General features: G+C 33.4%; 2 protein-coding genes across 4 annotated transcripts; both read right to left on the bottom strand.

Moving 5' to 3' along the window:
• Positions 1 to 240: 240 nt before the first annotated feature.
• Positions 241 to 3,004, bottom strand: LOC137826480 (chaperonin-like RbcX protein 2, chloroplastic). The gene is made up of 5 exons (XM_068632455.1): positions 2,465 to 3,004; positions 1,996 to 2,087; positions 1,387 to 1,444; positions 685 to 750; positions 241 to 592 (listed from the first exon to the last, which is right to left on the bottom strand). The coding sequence occupies exons 1-5, from the start codon at positions 2,756 to 2,758 to the stop codon at positions 482 to 484; spliced, it is 621 nt and encodes a 206-aa protein (XP_068488556.1). The 5' UTR covers positions 2,759 to 3,004; the 3' UTR covers positions 241 to 481.
• Positions 3,005 to 7,770: 4,766 nt separating this feature from the next.
• Positions 7,771 to 13,907, bottom strand: LOC137824060 (histone deacetylase 9). Of its 3 annotated transcripts, XR_011083210.1 has the most exons (16): positions 13,710 to 13,907; positions 13,041 to 13,153; positions 12,811 to 12,928; positions 12,416 to 12,490; positions 12,110 to 12,329; positions 11,918 to 11,981; positions 11,615 to 11,707; positions 11,379 to 11,487; positions 10,887 to 10,936; positions 10,721 to 10,811; positions 10,243 to 10,313; positions 9,948 to 10,046; positions 9,290 to 9,356; positions 8,445 to 8,585; positions 8,017 to 8,135; positions 7,771 to 7,920 (listed from the first exon to the last, which is right to left on the bottom strand). XR_011083210.1 is itself a non-coding variant. In XM_068629493.1 (14 exons), exons 1-14 carry the CDS (start codon positions 13,744 to 13,746, stop codon positions 8,503 to 8,505), a joined length of 1,290 nt encoding a protein of 429 aa, XP_068485594.1. In that variant the 5' UTR covers positions 13,747 to 13,907; the 3' UTR covers positions 8,151 to 8,502. The 3 variants fall into 3 exon arrangements, 1 of the variants encoding a protein (XP_068485594.1); XR_011083209.1 differs by having other exon boundaries at positions 7,771 to 8,135; XM_068629493.1 differs by lacking the exons at positions 7,771 to 7,920; positions 8,017 to 8,135 and having other exon boundaries at positions 8,151 to 8,585.
• Between the last annotated feature and the right edge of the window lie 1,117 nt (positions 13,908 to 15,024).

The raw sequence follows: 15,024 nt of genomic DNA, 5'->3' as shown, positions 1-15,024 counted from the left end.
GAAGAGATGAGTAATAAGAATGGTTAAGGTTTGTTTTTGCGATGGATTATTGGGCAGCTACTCAACGAATATTCTTGGAAGTGATTTGTTGCATTAAACGTGTTTTTGATGCAGGAGAATGGGTCTTGAAAATATACCTTTAGATTGCATTTTTTGTGTGCATAATTTAGTTTGAGCTTTTGGCCTGCACCTCCCATTACAATAGAATTCTAGTGATTGGTTATACTCTTACAAGAAATGTGTACAAATTTTCATCCCTTTTGTAAGTTCTTCATTTCAAACTATCTAAATAATTGATTGTATGTGTAAAGGTATGGAGATATACACAATTAGAGAAGAGGACACAAAAAGGAATTTCGAGACAAAAAGGAATTTCGAGAGACACATATTGTCTCTGAAACCCTAAACTCTAAATCCTAAACCAAAATTAAAGGACTAGAGGAAAAATAAGATCGAAGGTCCTAACTTATGAACCCATTTTTCATGTGTTTGAGTCATCTGAAGGCCATATTACAGTTTCCATGAGCCTTTCCCTCATCAACTCCAAGTTTTCATCATGAATTTCTTGATATATCTCACTGTGATTACATTTCTGCATGGAAATAGAGATGTAGAACAGAAAGGTTATAAGTTTGTGGCGTGCATCACCACTTCACAGAGGGTTATAATTTTGAGTTCAATTACCTTGATCCATTTGCCATATAGGTGAAGCCGTGTTACCATCACTCTTTCAGCAAGTTCACGTTGCTCCTAAACAAAAAATGGCATATTTTCCATCAGTTAATACTTTGTGAAATGTTACTATCAGAACATTTGTTTTACAGAAAATTAAGTGATCAGTATCCTGTTTAAAGGCATTAGACTGAAAGTAGTGTAATGCAGACATGAAAATTGGAGCTGTGGAATAGAAGGAAACAAAAACTGGACAATTTATTAAGGCATACACCAAGTAATGTGATAGATGTTATCGCCTTTTCTATTATCAAAGTGTTTTCAACTATGTAAATGACATTTGCTTGCTTATATTAAGAAATGAACTTTAAGCCTAATTCAACTTCATAAATCGGCATATAAGGTGAGGTTTGTACTTACTTATATACTATGAAATGTTCTAATCTTTAGTTGATGTGAGATTTTCAACAATGCAGATGGTTTTTCTTTTAACCAGCATCAATAATGAAAAACATTGTAGCACAGGAAGACAAATAACAGCTCTTGACACCAAAAATGTTCATTGTAGTACTTTTTCATTTCACAAATTTAGACATGTATTGGTTTACAAAATTGTAGAAAACTTTCAACAGAGTAATCAAAAGAAAAAGAAGACTTTAGCTACCAACTTTCTGGAAATTATGAGCAAGTTATATAACTCATCAGATTACATACCTTCCCCAGGGATCGTATAAAACGTTTCCCATCCGTTGGGTCGTTTGTTGCAACGAAACTGTCAACATAGAAAACAAATTTCCTTCATTCACACATTCATGCATTCCCAGGTATTGAATCACCCAGTTCAAGTAAAATAATCATTCTGAACAACCATATTTGAGAAACTTTCTATATAGAATCTCAGCAATCTTCTCTTTTTAACAAATTCAGGTTTATTAAGAATTGGTTTTAAACTTAACCTAATTTCTGCACCACTTATATACATTGAAATATTCTTATCACTAATAGATATGGAATCTTCCACACTCCTTACGCTGAGACAGCTAACTCGTGTGTAAGACTATATATTTATGGATGGTTTGACAGCGGTAGTGGTTTGATAAACCCAACAAACTTTTTTTAGGATAGATTATAAATGGCTCTTGTACCAGACCTCACCTTATAAGTCAAGTTTGTAAGATTGAGTTAAACTTAAAATTTATTTCTTAATAAGATTGAACATCTATCTAAAAACTTAGAAACTTACTTTACATTGTCACATAATGGAAACAGCTGAAATAAATAATTACAAATTAACATTGTTGCTACAACATGTATTTGACTTACTTATAGAACCACGTATATTTAGGTGGATTCATCTCATACAACTGATGAAGAACAGTCCTCACAGCCTTGTATGTGAAATAATTGAGTATTTGCTGTATGTATCCAAAGATGAAGCTAGTGAAATTGAAAAGAGCCAATAGAAATATCAATACTATAAACTACAGAAAATTAATCACATTTTACTACATGTCATACCAATGATCATTAGAACCACACTTCACACCACTTCATATTTTTTCAGTACCTTTTAAGAAATGTATTTTAAACCTAACTCAACCTTATAAAACCAGTTTATAAGATAAGACTGAAATACACTTATATACTATAAAATACTCTAATCACTAGTTAATGTGGATGTCCAACACACTCTCCTTACACCAAAAGTGACAAAAAAAAACAGCTCGTGCGTGAAGTTTACACTCCCATATATAATGAAATATTGTCGTCGAGTTGTGATGTAAAAAAGTACCTTTTTAACATCATGAAAAGTGTCCTCATATTGGCCACCGAGCTCGTTGACAACAGTGAGTGTTTTGGTCCTCTTCTTGTGCCTGCTCTGCTTCTTCAAACTTGTGTTAACACTGTGAGTCTCAAGGAAGGAAGTACTGAGTTTCATGGTACCATGTCTCAGCAAGTGTTTCCTCTTCAGAGTCAGACTCAGAGTATTGCAGACAACACTGGCACTGTTGGTGGTGCTTAGAGCTTCCACGCACAAACATGGGGAAGTGTGGGACTCCACCACAACAGATACACCACCCACCATCGTATCCTCAAACACAGATGGAAGCAATTTCAAAAAAGTGCAGAGTTGATAATTTGAAAGATCAGTGGAAATGGAAAATCATTATAGTAAAAGAAAGATAGATATTTGAAGCTGGGATTTTGAGGTCAATCTTAACCAAACAAAAACTTGAGGTCCAAAATTTTCAAACCTTTGTTGCCTTTTCCAGTTTGGCCAATTCTCCTCGACAGTAGGAGTAAATTTCGGGTTTTTTTTTGCCAATACCCACGCGCACAAACCACGAGTCAAGAATAAATACTCATCATTTTTTCAAATTCTAAAATATTATTATCTTGAATAATTTATTTTTTTATAAAAAGTTTAATGTTAGGTATTTTGATTAATCTTTTAACTAATCTAGTCTAAAGTTGTCAGATGATATAATTACCATTCTTTTATTTTTTTTACTTTATCTTTGATGTCAGAAAATATTTTAATAATTGATGAAGATCTCTCATCGACTAGAAATAAAGACATTTTATTGACTAGAAATAAAGACATTTCATTGTATATAAGTGGGTGCAAACCTCAATCCATAAACCGATTTTATGGGGTTGAGTTAAACTTAAAGTTCACTCTGTAATATATATATATATATATATATATATAAAATGTAATAATAATACATATTTTCCTTGAAAAATAAGGATTGGACTGATGAAAAACTATACATTCATATAAAAAAAATATTTACTTTGAGAACTACTTTAGTAATATAATAATATATATATATATTAATATTTTAAAATAAATTGAAATAAAACTATAATATTTTAAGTCAAGGTAGATGGTTACAAAACAAAAGACAATTATAGGTGTATATTTTATTTATCTGTTTATTTATAGTGTCTCTATGTTGTTGTGAGTCTCTCTGTAAATGTCTTAACATTTTTTCATCATCTTACTTTACATGTTTACCTGATAACAGTTTTCCTTAAATTGATTATGATCCTAAAAGTTGCACAGAGAAATTTGAATTATATTTTGATAAAGTGAAGTTCAAAATCTAAAGCTAGGTGCAAACTAAAGTGTGCATGTGATAAAAAATCCGCGATAAAAGAATAATGTGAATGTGTTCCCACCATTTTTAGTGATCCAAAAAAATTGAAGTGTTGATAGATGAAACAAAAGTAGAATAGCTCTATAGAGTATTTGAATAATTTACTTTCTTTACAACTTTGTCTGCTATTCTAAACATAACATAGGCCCAAGACGTACGAGTGTGAAAATCTCTATCTAAATTCCTTCCCTTTTTCCAATCCCTAGGTTGGAACAAACTATATATATATATACCTATCAATAAATCCACATGGAAAATAGTTTAGTTTATTTCATCAAGTAAAATACCATGAATTATTGTATTTTTTTATTAATAGTTTTTTTTTTCATTTATTATTAAGATCTTTTTGAATTATGAAGTTAATATCTTTTCCCATATATTTATTTTTCACTTGTGGAGGTTTCTATGTTTTATAGTGCATGGAGAAAAGAGATATAAGATAAAGAAATATATAAAGTATAATTTGTCTGCTATGATAGAAAAAATAGTAAAAAAATATAATAGTTGTGATGGTAAATCTTTCTTTCAATAAATAATTATTATAAGTGCATTTGAAGATAATTTTTATTAAAAAAATATATTTAAATTGCTATAATTTTGAGTAAGTGATATGGCATTATTGTATTTATTGGAGTAAGTCTCCACTTGAGGTGAGAATGGCTGATTTATCTTTTTAATCTCTTTTATTTTTTTAGACGTGGCTAGTGTTTTAAGGTCAAGTATTTCAAAATAGATTTGTTCTTAAAGTCAATTACTACATATTTCAATATAAGAAAAAGAAAGTCTATCTAACTTGTGATAAATAAAAACTAAGAGATTTATCTATATTTATATATATATACTAGTATATAAAGGGATTTTCCGTTTTGGTATATACAAATTTCTTCATATTCTATTTTTATTAATTTTATTTTAGATATTTCAATATTTTCTATTTTTAAATATTTACTAAATAACTAATTATTCTTATAATTAATTAAAATTTGTTTTTTATTTTATATTTAATATTAACATATAGAAAAAGTAATTATCAATTTTAAATGTAAAGTAGTTTATCAAACGTGGAACCAAAACAATTTATAATTTATTAAACATGGGATATGAAGTAATTTTGTTATTTTTCATATCTTCAACCCTCTTAAAAATTATAATTTTATCTCTTATCATTTGATTTAGTTGTTATCTCTTCTCATTATTTTATTTTTTTCTCTTTTGTAAAAAGTATGAATATAATAATGATAAAAATAAAAAATGTTCCCCTAAATATATATAATTGGGTTATGTTTTGTCATTGTTGGATGGGATTTAATAATACTTTAAACAAGGGTGTGGGTGGTAATTATAGTTTGATAAATAGGTGTTTATAATTCCAAAATGGGCGGTTGAAAAGCATAGATGGATCGGTTTGGTCTCCTTTTAAGGAAATATTTTTCTTGGATTCCTTATTTCACTTCCTCTGTTTCTCCATTCTGGTGTGTTAGTAAAAGGAGTTACTGTTTTCATGTCAGCTACACAAAACCCTTTTTAAATGCTACACACTCTTTCTTCACAAATCATCACTTCACTTTTCTGCTACAAAACCTTCTTTTCAGTCAAACATTTCATTCCAATTTCAAAGCACTCTCCAATAAGATAAAAAAGCTTGTGTTGTGTTGTGTTCACCCTTACACTATCTTATATCTTCTCTACTTGCTTCATTCTTAACCTTCTTCTTCCCATTGCCAGCTTTTTTTTATAGAAACCTTTACCACTATTCCTTTAACCAACTCACACAAAGCTTCTCTCTCTTTAACATTATCTCAAGAAATGGTTCCTTCTGGAAGGACAAAAACCTCGAGAAAAAGGAAAAGAACAAGAGCGAAGCCAGCAAGGAGCAGCCATTGCAAGAAGCAGCATTAAGAGAGCAGAAAACAGGAATCATCAAAGAAAAGGGACATGGATTTTAGTGATGTGGCTACGTGTTCCACTCCCAAAGGGCAAAAGTTTCGGATACCACAAATTTCAACATGCCCTCCAGCACCAAAGAAGCCAAGGATGCTTTCCAATTGCTCTTTGCGTAGATCACCTTTAGCTTTCTTTGCACCACCAGACTTGGACATTTTCTTCTGTGTTGCGCTTCAAGATCTTCCCGTTTCGTTCCTCTTCTAATATACATATATGTGTGTGTTTTTTTGTGTGTGTATACGGTCAAAAGATTCATGGACTTGTGTGATTTGCTTTTAGTGTAGTCTTTTTTTCTATTCACGGCTCTCGTAACTGAGAGGTATATGGCAGAGAAGTTTGGATTTTGGAGTGAATTTTGTTAGCTAGGAACAGTTATTCACCCTTTCTTTGTGGTAACTTTATTTAGGTGGTGACAACATGTAAAATCTATCTCTAAAAGAAAAGGTTTGTTTGACACAACTTTGGGAAATAACTCCCACTTGCTAAGGGTATTTTTGTCCGTACAAATAAAATATATTTTGAAAAGTGTGAAAGAGGAGGGAAGAAATGAGAGTAGGCACGAGATTCATTGGAGAAGAAATTTTGCAAAACTGCCTTAGAATGTTGGGTGAGGAGTGACTACAGAACTATCGCAAATCCGTCATTGAACTCCGCAGGCGACTCAAGTCCATACCAGAAGTATTGAAGGGGAGAGGAGGGATTGTTTCTAGAAACATTTTGCTTCTAGAAAAGCAGAACCGTTGACATTATCACCACTGTATCTGGTTGTTGATTTATGGGGTTTCTACTTACGAATATTTGTGCAAAAAAGTGGAATCGTGGGCATTATTGTCATCACTTCCCTCTGTTGTCTTTTTTTCTCTCTTCCCTTTTTTTCTAGTTGAAATAAAGGTTGATATTAGGGTTTTTGGTTTTCGATTGGTTGGTTTCAAGGTGTGTGTGTTTAGGTGGTGGTGGCAGTTGTGGCGTGGATTGTGTTGAAGAATTGGTTGAGTTCGTGAATTGTTCATGGTTTGTGAGTGGATTAGGGTTCATCTAATGATTATGGGTTCGTCAGTGGTTCTGGGTTGGTCTAGCCGACCATCTAGACGAACCTGAGGATCACACGCAAGGCTTCAGTTTCCCTCATTTTCTATTGTTTGAAATCACGCTATACGCTCATTCGCTCACGCTAGACACAACTTCACTAACACTAGACTCTCATCCTAGACGCTAGATAGACTTCCTAGGCTGTCTCGATAAACGGTCTACTCATACACTAGACAATTTTGCTGGATAGTCTCTAAACAATCTAGATGGAAGACACTAGACGATCTAAGTGCCCACATACGATAGACGATCTTGCTAGAATGTTTCGATAAACTGTTTGCTCATTCGCTTGACAGTCTCGCTAAACAATTCGTCTACACAGTCTGCTACACAAACCCTGCATGTAACCCTCAGGTTAGTCTAGACGACCAGCTAAACGAACCTGGAACCACTAGATGAACCCAAAACTCACGAACCCAAGACCACTGGTTCAACACAATCCACGCTACAACTATCACCAACTAAACACACACTCCTTACAAAATCTACCAACTAAACACACGCTCCTTGCAAAATCTACCAACAAAGTTCACCATCCCAAAACAAAAAACCTTAATATCAACCTTTATTTCAACGAACACATCTTGGACGATTTTGTTGCCCCCAACTTCTCAGCCAACGATCCTTCCAATAATCACCCCGAGTGGGCACCAACAATATGTCTAACCAAAAAATCCACCTGCAAACAAACCACAACACACAAACGAGAACAAACCAAAGGGAAACCTACAAAGGAGAAGATAGGGAACGGGAAGAGACAAACTTGGGACTACCAGGAAGGGCAAGAGAGAAGATCTACAGCAAAGGGAACCGGGAGAGAAAGCAGAACAGAGAGAAAATGAAAAAATTGGAAACCCAAATCACTTTTCTCCCAAGAAATACCACACACAATCATAATAAATTATTAAAACTACCACATTTTCGCCACATTTGTCAAATGGAGTGACTTCCCAAACGGGGTCAATGTATCGGGGCTAAATAAATAATGATATTCAGCTCGTGTCAGAGTTGCTCTCACATTCTATTTTCATTCCACACAAGATGACATTTCCTAATACGAAAAAGAAATAAAAAACAATGAACTTTGAGCAAATATAAAATTTTGAAAGTAAAAATTCAATCAAATATACAAGTTTGGTGGACTTGCCCCAAACGCTTTCTTGATACAACTAGGTGTTCATCTCTAATTAGATTTTTTTTCTCTTAAAATGGTCACACCCCCGACACTGGCTACAGGGCTCAGTTAACTTGGATCAGGATCCCCTGCTGTTAGAGAAAGCATTTTGAAAATCAACCCTTATTCTCATTTTATAATCTAAGATTAGAGAAATGCTAGGAATACATTCTTTACATACATTTTTTAACACAATCTAATTGATTAAAATTTATTGAAAATTACAAAATTTGGTAAATCTCATAATTCCAGATTTTATAATTTTCAATAAATTTTAACCAATACACCAATAAATTTTAACTAGTAATAACTGAGGGCGAACAAGGAAAAGTATGTTAAAAAGTGAGATTCTGGCATTCTTCATAAACTTAAAATAAGATAAAAAGAAATAGCCATCAGACCATGACTGCACTCCCTGACTCTGAAATGTGACTGCAGTGAATCAAGGTCCAGCTAACTTCATGAAACATCCATTTGATCATTGTCATTGTCAGCTTCATAATATTCATCATTGCGCTGGATGCGCTTGTCTTGAGTGTGCTCTGAAAAGAGAATTGTCATATCCATAAACCAAGATTTGGCACTAAGACAAAAAGAGAGGAAGGAAAACAATACTTTTTTTACTTAATCACACTTTTAGGTTTAAGGTCTATATTAGTTCTTCTAGTTTAATTACTGATATTTAGTCCTTAAGATTTTCCAATTAAACTATTTCTCCCAAAAGTTTATCTACTGATTAATATAATAAATACTAAAAATAATGGAAATTTTGATGTATAATAAAAATGTGATGTGTGCATATAGATACATGTATACAAAATCAAAATACTCCTAGAGTAATTTAAGAGTTACTCTCCATCTTAACCTTCCTCTTTAATTTTCTTTTAATCTAACTGATAAAATGAGTTGCTTGCAGAAAATGCAGAAAATAAAGGTTTGAGATGGACAATATCTCCTCTGTTACTCTCTTTCTCTTCCTCTGTGTGTGAGGTGCATGCATGTGCATTCATACTATTTTTACTCAAACATTTTACATATTTTTCTTGGTTAATTTAAATAAACCAATGATACGTTTCCTTATTATATTTATGCTAATTATTGAATTGAAAATTGAGGTTTACGACTTAGTTTGAACATTTGGAAAAATATGAAGACCAAATGTGAGCAATCAAAATAAGACATCCCAAGATCACAGATTAAAATAGAGATCAGAAATGCAATTAATAATTTTTATCTTTTTCCTTACGATCAATGCGCTCATCAGGGTTCTGCTCATCTTCATCGAAATCCGGAATGTAGAAGTCAGGAGGGACCTATGACCCACAAAACGTTAGTCACACCTTAGGAAAACACTACCAGTTGATGCATTTGTTAAAAGTTGGATGATGGGATCATCAAAGGGGTTTGAGCCCAAGTCCAAAACAATTCAACAAAGAATGGAGACCGACTATAAACATCGAAGAATTAATTATTAGTGAGATTCCAAGTTTACTAACAAGCATAGCCTAAATAATAGAATTCAATAGTCCAAATGCCCAATTTCAAAGGCCATATTCCTTCAGTTTAACAATTTTACTGAATCGGTTCTTGATATATAGTTCCTGAAATTCCACCAAACTTTTGAACCCTTCTTTCTCCCCAATCTACCAAGGATTCTCATCTTAATATATAAACATTATAAGAAGGAATATTTTTCACTTCAAATGCTTAAAAATATACCTCCCAAAAATTGATCAGTAACCATAGGTAAAAGATTATTAATACAAGAAAGTTGAAGAGCTTGTAACATAACACCTCGACAGTCAAAACAAAACGTTCACAAGAAACAATTTTATGATAAAATAAATAATTGAGCCTGTCTACAAGATAGGGTGCTCCTATTTCAAGGATGAACTCACACTCACCTCCTGCATCTGTACACTTGGAGCATGTTGGATGCAACGAAGATTTTCCAAGACTTGCATTTTAATGGTGCTAAGATATGATTTACTATTTAAGTTTTCCTGATCAATTTAAAGGAAAAATTAGTACAGGCAATATTGTAAAGAGTAAAGATACCACACACTGCAAATTAAACATTCTAATGAGTATTTAATCCAATCCAATGAAATTGGAGACATTAAATGGCAAAAAGAAATCCAAATCACCAATCAAATTAAATTCAATACCAAAGAGAAACCCCAATAAATAAATACATACTATCTGCCCATTCGGAATCTTCAAAGAGAATTCTGGTGCAAAATATTTAATATAATCATTTTCCGGAATTTCTGCAAAACAGAACAAAGCAAGTAAGAAATATTTCCACTCTGCAAACAATACGACGGAATTTCAATCTGGAATAACAAGTAACTACCTTGCCTATGAGGCACAGAGGATGGAAAGGAAGGGGAAACCATTTGAAGTAACAAATACAAAAAAAGGGAGGGAAAAGCAGTGGAGAGGAGATTCGCTATTGGGTGAATTTGAGGTGAGGCTTTAGGCAGTTAGGTTTATAGAGCCTCAAAGGTCTGTGGTGTTCAAATCACCATCACTTTCACAATTCACATGACATAATAGTGTTTTAGTTTCACTTTAAAGCTTGAACAAAAGAAATATTCAATCCCGTTAACAAAAGAAAATGAAATCTTGGTATAACACGTCATAATTCAAAACTTGAAAAGAGGCTGACTTATACCATTAGGAAGCTCTGTATCTAGAAGAACTCCTGTTTCAACAGTCCAACATCGAGCAACATTTTCTTTTGTGTATCCCCCACCTCCAGTGACCTGTGATAGAAGTCCATTAGTGTAAAATCATCCAAAGCACAAGTGGAAGGCAAACATAAACTGATATAAACTCACCAGCAATGGCAAATTGAATTTTTTTACAAAGCTAACACATTCAGAGTGACCTATTAAAGAAACATCAAAAAAGAAAATTTGTAATCAAGCTAAACCATCCACTAAGCAATAGAGACCAATATTTGAGAAGACACAGAATGAGAACATAAACAAGAACAACCGAGCTATATCCCTAACATTGAGTGATGATATTTTTAAATTTATCAGAATAGGAAATTTACTGGGAGATAAGCACCATCAATAGAGAGATTAAAGCAACCCGTGCGAATGGCAAATTGGATCTTTTTACAAAGCTAACACATTCAGAGTGACCTATTAAAGAAACATCAAAAAATAAATTTTCTAATCAAGCTAAACCATCCACTATGCAATAGAGACCAACATTTGAGAAGAAGACAGACTGAGAGCATAAACAAGAACAACCGAACTTTATCCCTAACATTGAGTGATGATATTTTTATCAGAATATGAATTTTACTGGGAGATAAGCACCATCAATAGAGAGATTGAAGCAACCCAAGCGATCTCCAGCAAGCGAATCGGCACCACACTGGAGAACTATTGCACCAGGTTGATATGTTTCAACTACTTTGGAAATAATCTATGGCATAAGAATTTAGAAAAGTTCAGACAAATTACCACCAAACAGAAATAATGCAATGAATATTAAAATGAGAAGCTTTAGAATGGCAGAAAAAGAAAAGGAAAACAAAAAAAATTGAACTTACAGTCTTGAAAAGTCGAGTGAAGCTAAGGTCATCTATTCCATCCTTCAATGGGACATTTATGGCATAAAACTTTCCTTCTCTTTCTCCTATTTCCTTTAATATGGTAAAATCAGTTCAAATCATTCCAATCTATAGAGTATTTCCAAAACTTTTCAGACAGAATAGAGCGTCCCATTTATCAAATTACAACATGGGGAACAGTGGAATCCAGATCTAGAATATTAATATTATGGTAATAATAAGGTTGTGATAGAATAGACTGATTGGCACAACTAAAGATACAAACGGAATGAAGAAAATCACCTTAGCATCACCGGTACCCGGGAAGAACTGGTCTCCATACTTATGAAAACTGACAGTCATCACCCTGTAATGATAAAGTTTACCATTTAACAAGGTAGAGAAAAATCACAAGCAGCCTGGCCAAATTCCCTATATTCTCAATATTGATAGCTTCACCTCGTAAATCTAACATGATATAAGAAACTGACCTACCTGTCAGTGAAGTAGAAGGCTTCTTCTACACCATCACCATGGTGCACATCTATATCAATATACAACACACGGGGATGATGTTTAAGAAGCTCCAAGATTCCTAAAACTAAGTCATTGATGTAACAAAACCCAGATGCCTCGCATTTCTTGGCATGATGAAGTCCACCAGCCCAGTTTATAGCAATATCACAAAGTTGGTTGTTTAACCGACGTGCAGCATCTGCAGGCACATAAGTCAATCAGCATATATATGACAAACTAGGCATAACAAAAATTCAGAGAAGCACTATTATAAGCATATTATACCTATAGTTCCGCCAGCATAAATCTGACAAAATTCAAATATGTTGTCAAATACAGGGCAGTCTTCTCCAAGGTTATCTGACACAAACGATTAACAAAATAACAGAAAGCTGATATTAGCAGGTAGCTAGACAATAAGTTAATAATATATAAGAAAAATAATTATATAAGCATTGGGGTTGGAAAACGTTAATTTCAGAAGTCAAATATCAATATTTTATGGAAGGGACTAGGGAGGTAAGCTCATATTTGATGAATAGTAACAGGAATTATAGGTAAAACAATTACTATATTCTACAGTGCTTTTCCAAAGCCCTCCCTTCCCCACACGTTAAGTATTTGGGTTCATTGCAACACTTAAAATCACATACGAATGCATTTATAACCAAATAGCATACATTTTGTCAGTTCATCTAAGAACAAGTGTTGAGTGTCAGGAGTAATCCTGTGCAAAAACTCCACATAATCAGCTGAGTGAAACTGGGCAAGCTCGACAGGATAAGCCTTGTGAGGACGCTGGATCATAATAAAATAGAAACCATCAGAACAATATTATGCAATCAACAACTTGGTAGCGAAAAAACAAACATATAAATAAAAAGCAGAACAGCCAAAATATGTAACTAACATAAATCTCCATTTTCTTATGAAGTTCATATGAGAGAACAAGATGGTGAGTCATGCAAAGCCGGTGCGGCTTCATAGGATGTTTCGCCCCAAAGTAAACACTACCGACGTCGCCTGCAATGTGAACGTTGAAATACATGAGTAGACAAAAAATGCAAAGAAACAAACCTAGCACAGTTGCAAATGTGCACCATAATTTAAAGCCTAGAATCCGAAAGCTAACTTGTATTTCAAGATTGAACAGCTCCTCACAGAACTCGACTGCTATTATAGATGCTGATTTTCTTACTGAACATCATGAATATTAATAAAAAATGTAAAACTGTGCAACTATCCAAAATTCTCTACGTTGAATTTTCCATAACAGATACTAAGCCAAGCATAGAGCAGAATCAGAAATCTAAAACAGTTCTAAAGACAAGTTCATATCCTTATTGTGCAATTTTCTCGCAACCAAACGCAGCAATCAGCGCAAAGGCCATAGATATAGGTCTAGCTAGGGTTTCGATGTTGAAGAACGAACAGAGCTAGGAATTTGAAAATTCCGTAATACGAAGAGCGTTGACGAGCATCACGAGTTCAATTCCACGAAAGAAGAATCGGAGAAAAAAATAAAGAAAGAAACGAAATAACGCGATTTAAAGAGTATGAAAGTGAAGGGAAAGCACACCGTCATAGAAGTAAGCGATTTTATCTTTGGAGCGCATGTTTTGGAGAGAGCGTTGAAGAGTAGTGGCGGGAAGTGGCGAGAGAGAATATGGCTAGTGTCATTCACATGAGCTTTCCCTGCTGTGCCATTTCGCCTCTTCCTTCCTCTCTGTCGTTGCATAACCGTTTTTCCTGTCTTGTTTTTTATTCTTAAATATCTAATTTAACCATTTTTTTGCTTTTTTACCTATAATAAGTTATTTTTCACGAATGCTATTTTTTTATACAACTAATAATTGTCAAACTCCCTCTTCACTCTTATGAAAAATATGACTGATCTCTCATTTTTAAAACAGATAAAATATCCAAGGTGGTGATTGATGTCGAAATATTAATATTATCACGTTATTTGATAGATGAGGTTAGGGGTAACTTAAATATATTTTTCTCTTTTAATCTCCTGAAACACTTTTTAAGGACAAAATATTGACAAAATTTTAAACTTGAAGGCGGATAATACATCGAATGCAGTGAGTGATTGACTTTATTTGTGTCATCTCAACAGACTAAAGATCAAAACATTAATTACATGACATCCGAACATATGTTAAAGGAAGAGATGAACTTCTCTATCTTATCCTTCAAAGCAAACTAGGAGGCATAGGAAGCAAACTTACAGAGTACCCAGAAGTACTTGGGATCACATATAAGAAGAAATTTGTCCTTCCTCGTCTTCTTAGTCGGACTTGGCCTATAAGTTTCTCCAATAGTTCCGGATGAAGCTTTTCATTTAATAGAAGCAACATTAGCTTCATTCCCCCTCATTTGGCAATGACAACCACGGTCATGGTTGTTGTTGACATAGTAGGGGTAGCTTTAGAAAAAAAATCTTCTAAATTATCCCTCTCAATAGAAAACAAGTTTGTACGACTCTTCTCCTATGGGAGAAACCTCTTTATGGACGAGAGAGCTATCTTCTGAAGAAGAAGAATAATAAATAGAGGCAAAAGAATAAGAAGAAAACAACAAAGAGAAGCCAAAACAAGAATAATGAGAAATGAAAAGTGAGAGAGCAACCACACACCAACAAAAGCAAACAAGAAAATAAGTAAAGAATAAAATTGTTTTCCTTTTTATTTTATAAGTTTAAAAAATATTCCATTAAACCCTAACGTTCAAAAAATAAGTCATCGCCAAAAAGTGAAATATCATATTAGGGTAACACATTCCTTCGCGAGAGCCTTTGAAAGGAACATCATTCATTGAGCTTATGTATTACCTCGAAAACGCACATCTCATTATTATATTTATCAATTTAATTATTTGTTAATGGTAAT

This window comes from Phaseolus vulgaris, chromosome 8, assembly GCF_000499845.2.
Source record: "Phaseolus vulgaris cultivar G19833 chromosome 8, P. vulgaris v2.0, whole genome shotgun sequence".
Taxonomy (NCBI): domain Eukaryota; kingdom Viridiplantae; phylum Streptophyta; class Magnoliopsida; order Fabales; family Fabaceae; genus Phaseolus; species Phaseolus vulgaris.
This window is presented reverse-complemented; position numbering and strand designations above follow the sequence as displayed.

Excerpts from the sequence above, each read along its gene's own strand:
- LOC137826480 (XM_068632455.1), bottom strand. The coding sequence starts at position 2,758 with ATGGTGGGTGGTGTATCTGTTGTGGTGGAGTCCCACACTTCCCCATGT. Across the intron at positions 2,088-2,464 it reads CTTTTCATGATGTTAAAAAG|CAAATACTCAATTATTTCAC; the intron begins GTACTTTTTTAC and ends GGATACATACAG. Across the intron at positions 593-684 it reads TATATGGCAAATGGATCAAG|AAATGTAATCACAGTGAGAT; the intron begins GTAATTGAACTC and ends ATTTCCATGCAG.
- LOC137824060 (XM_068629493.1), bottom strand. The coding sequence starts at position 13,746 with ATGCGCTCCAAAGATAAAATCGCTTACTTCTATGACG. Across the intron at positions 13,154-13,709 it reads AATCGCTTACTTCTATGACG|GCGACGTCGGTAGTGTTTAC; the intron begins GTGTGCTTTCCC and ends TTCACATTGCAG. Across the intron at positions 11,708-11,917 it reads CGGGTACCGGTGATGCTAAG|GAAATAGGAGAAAGAGAAGG; the intron begins GTGATTTTCTTC and ends ACCATATTAAAG.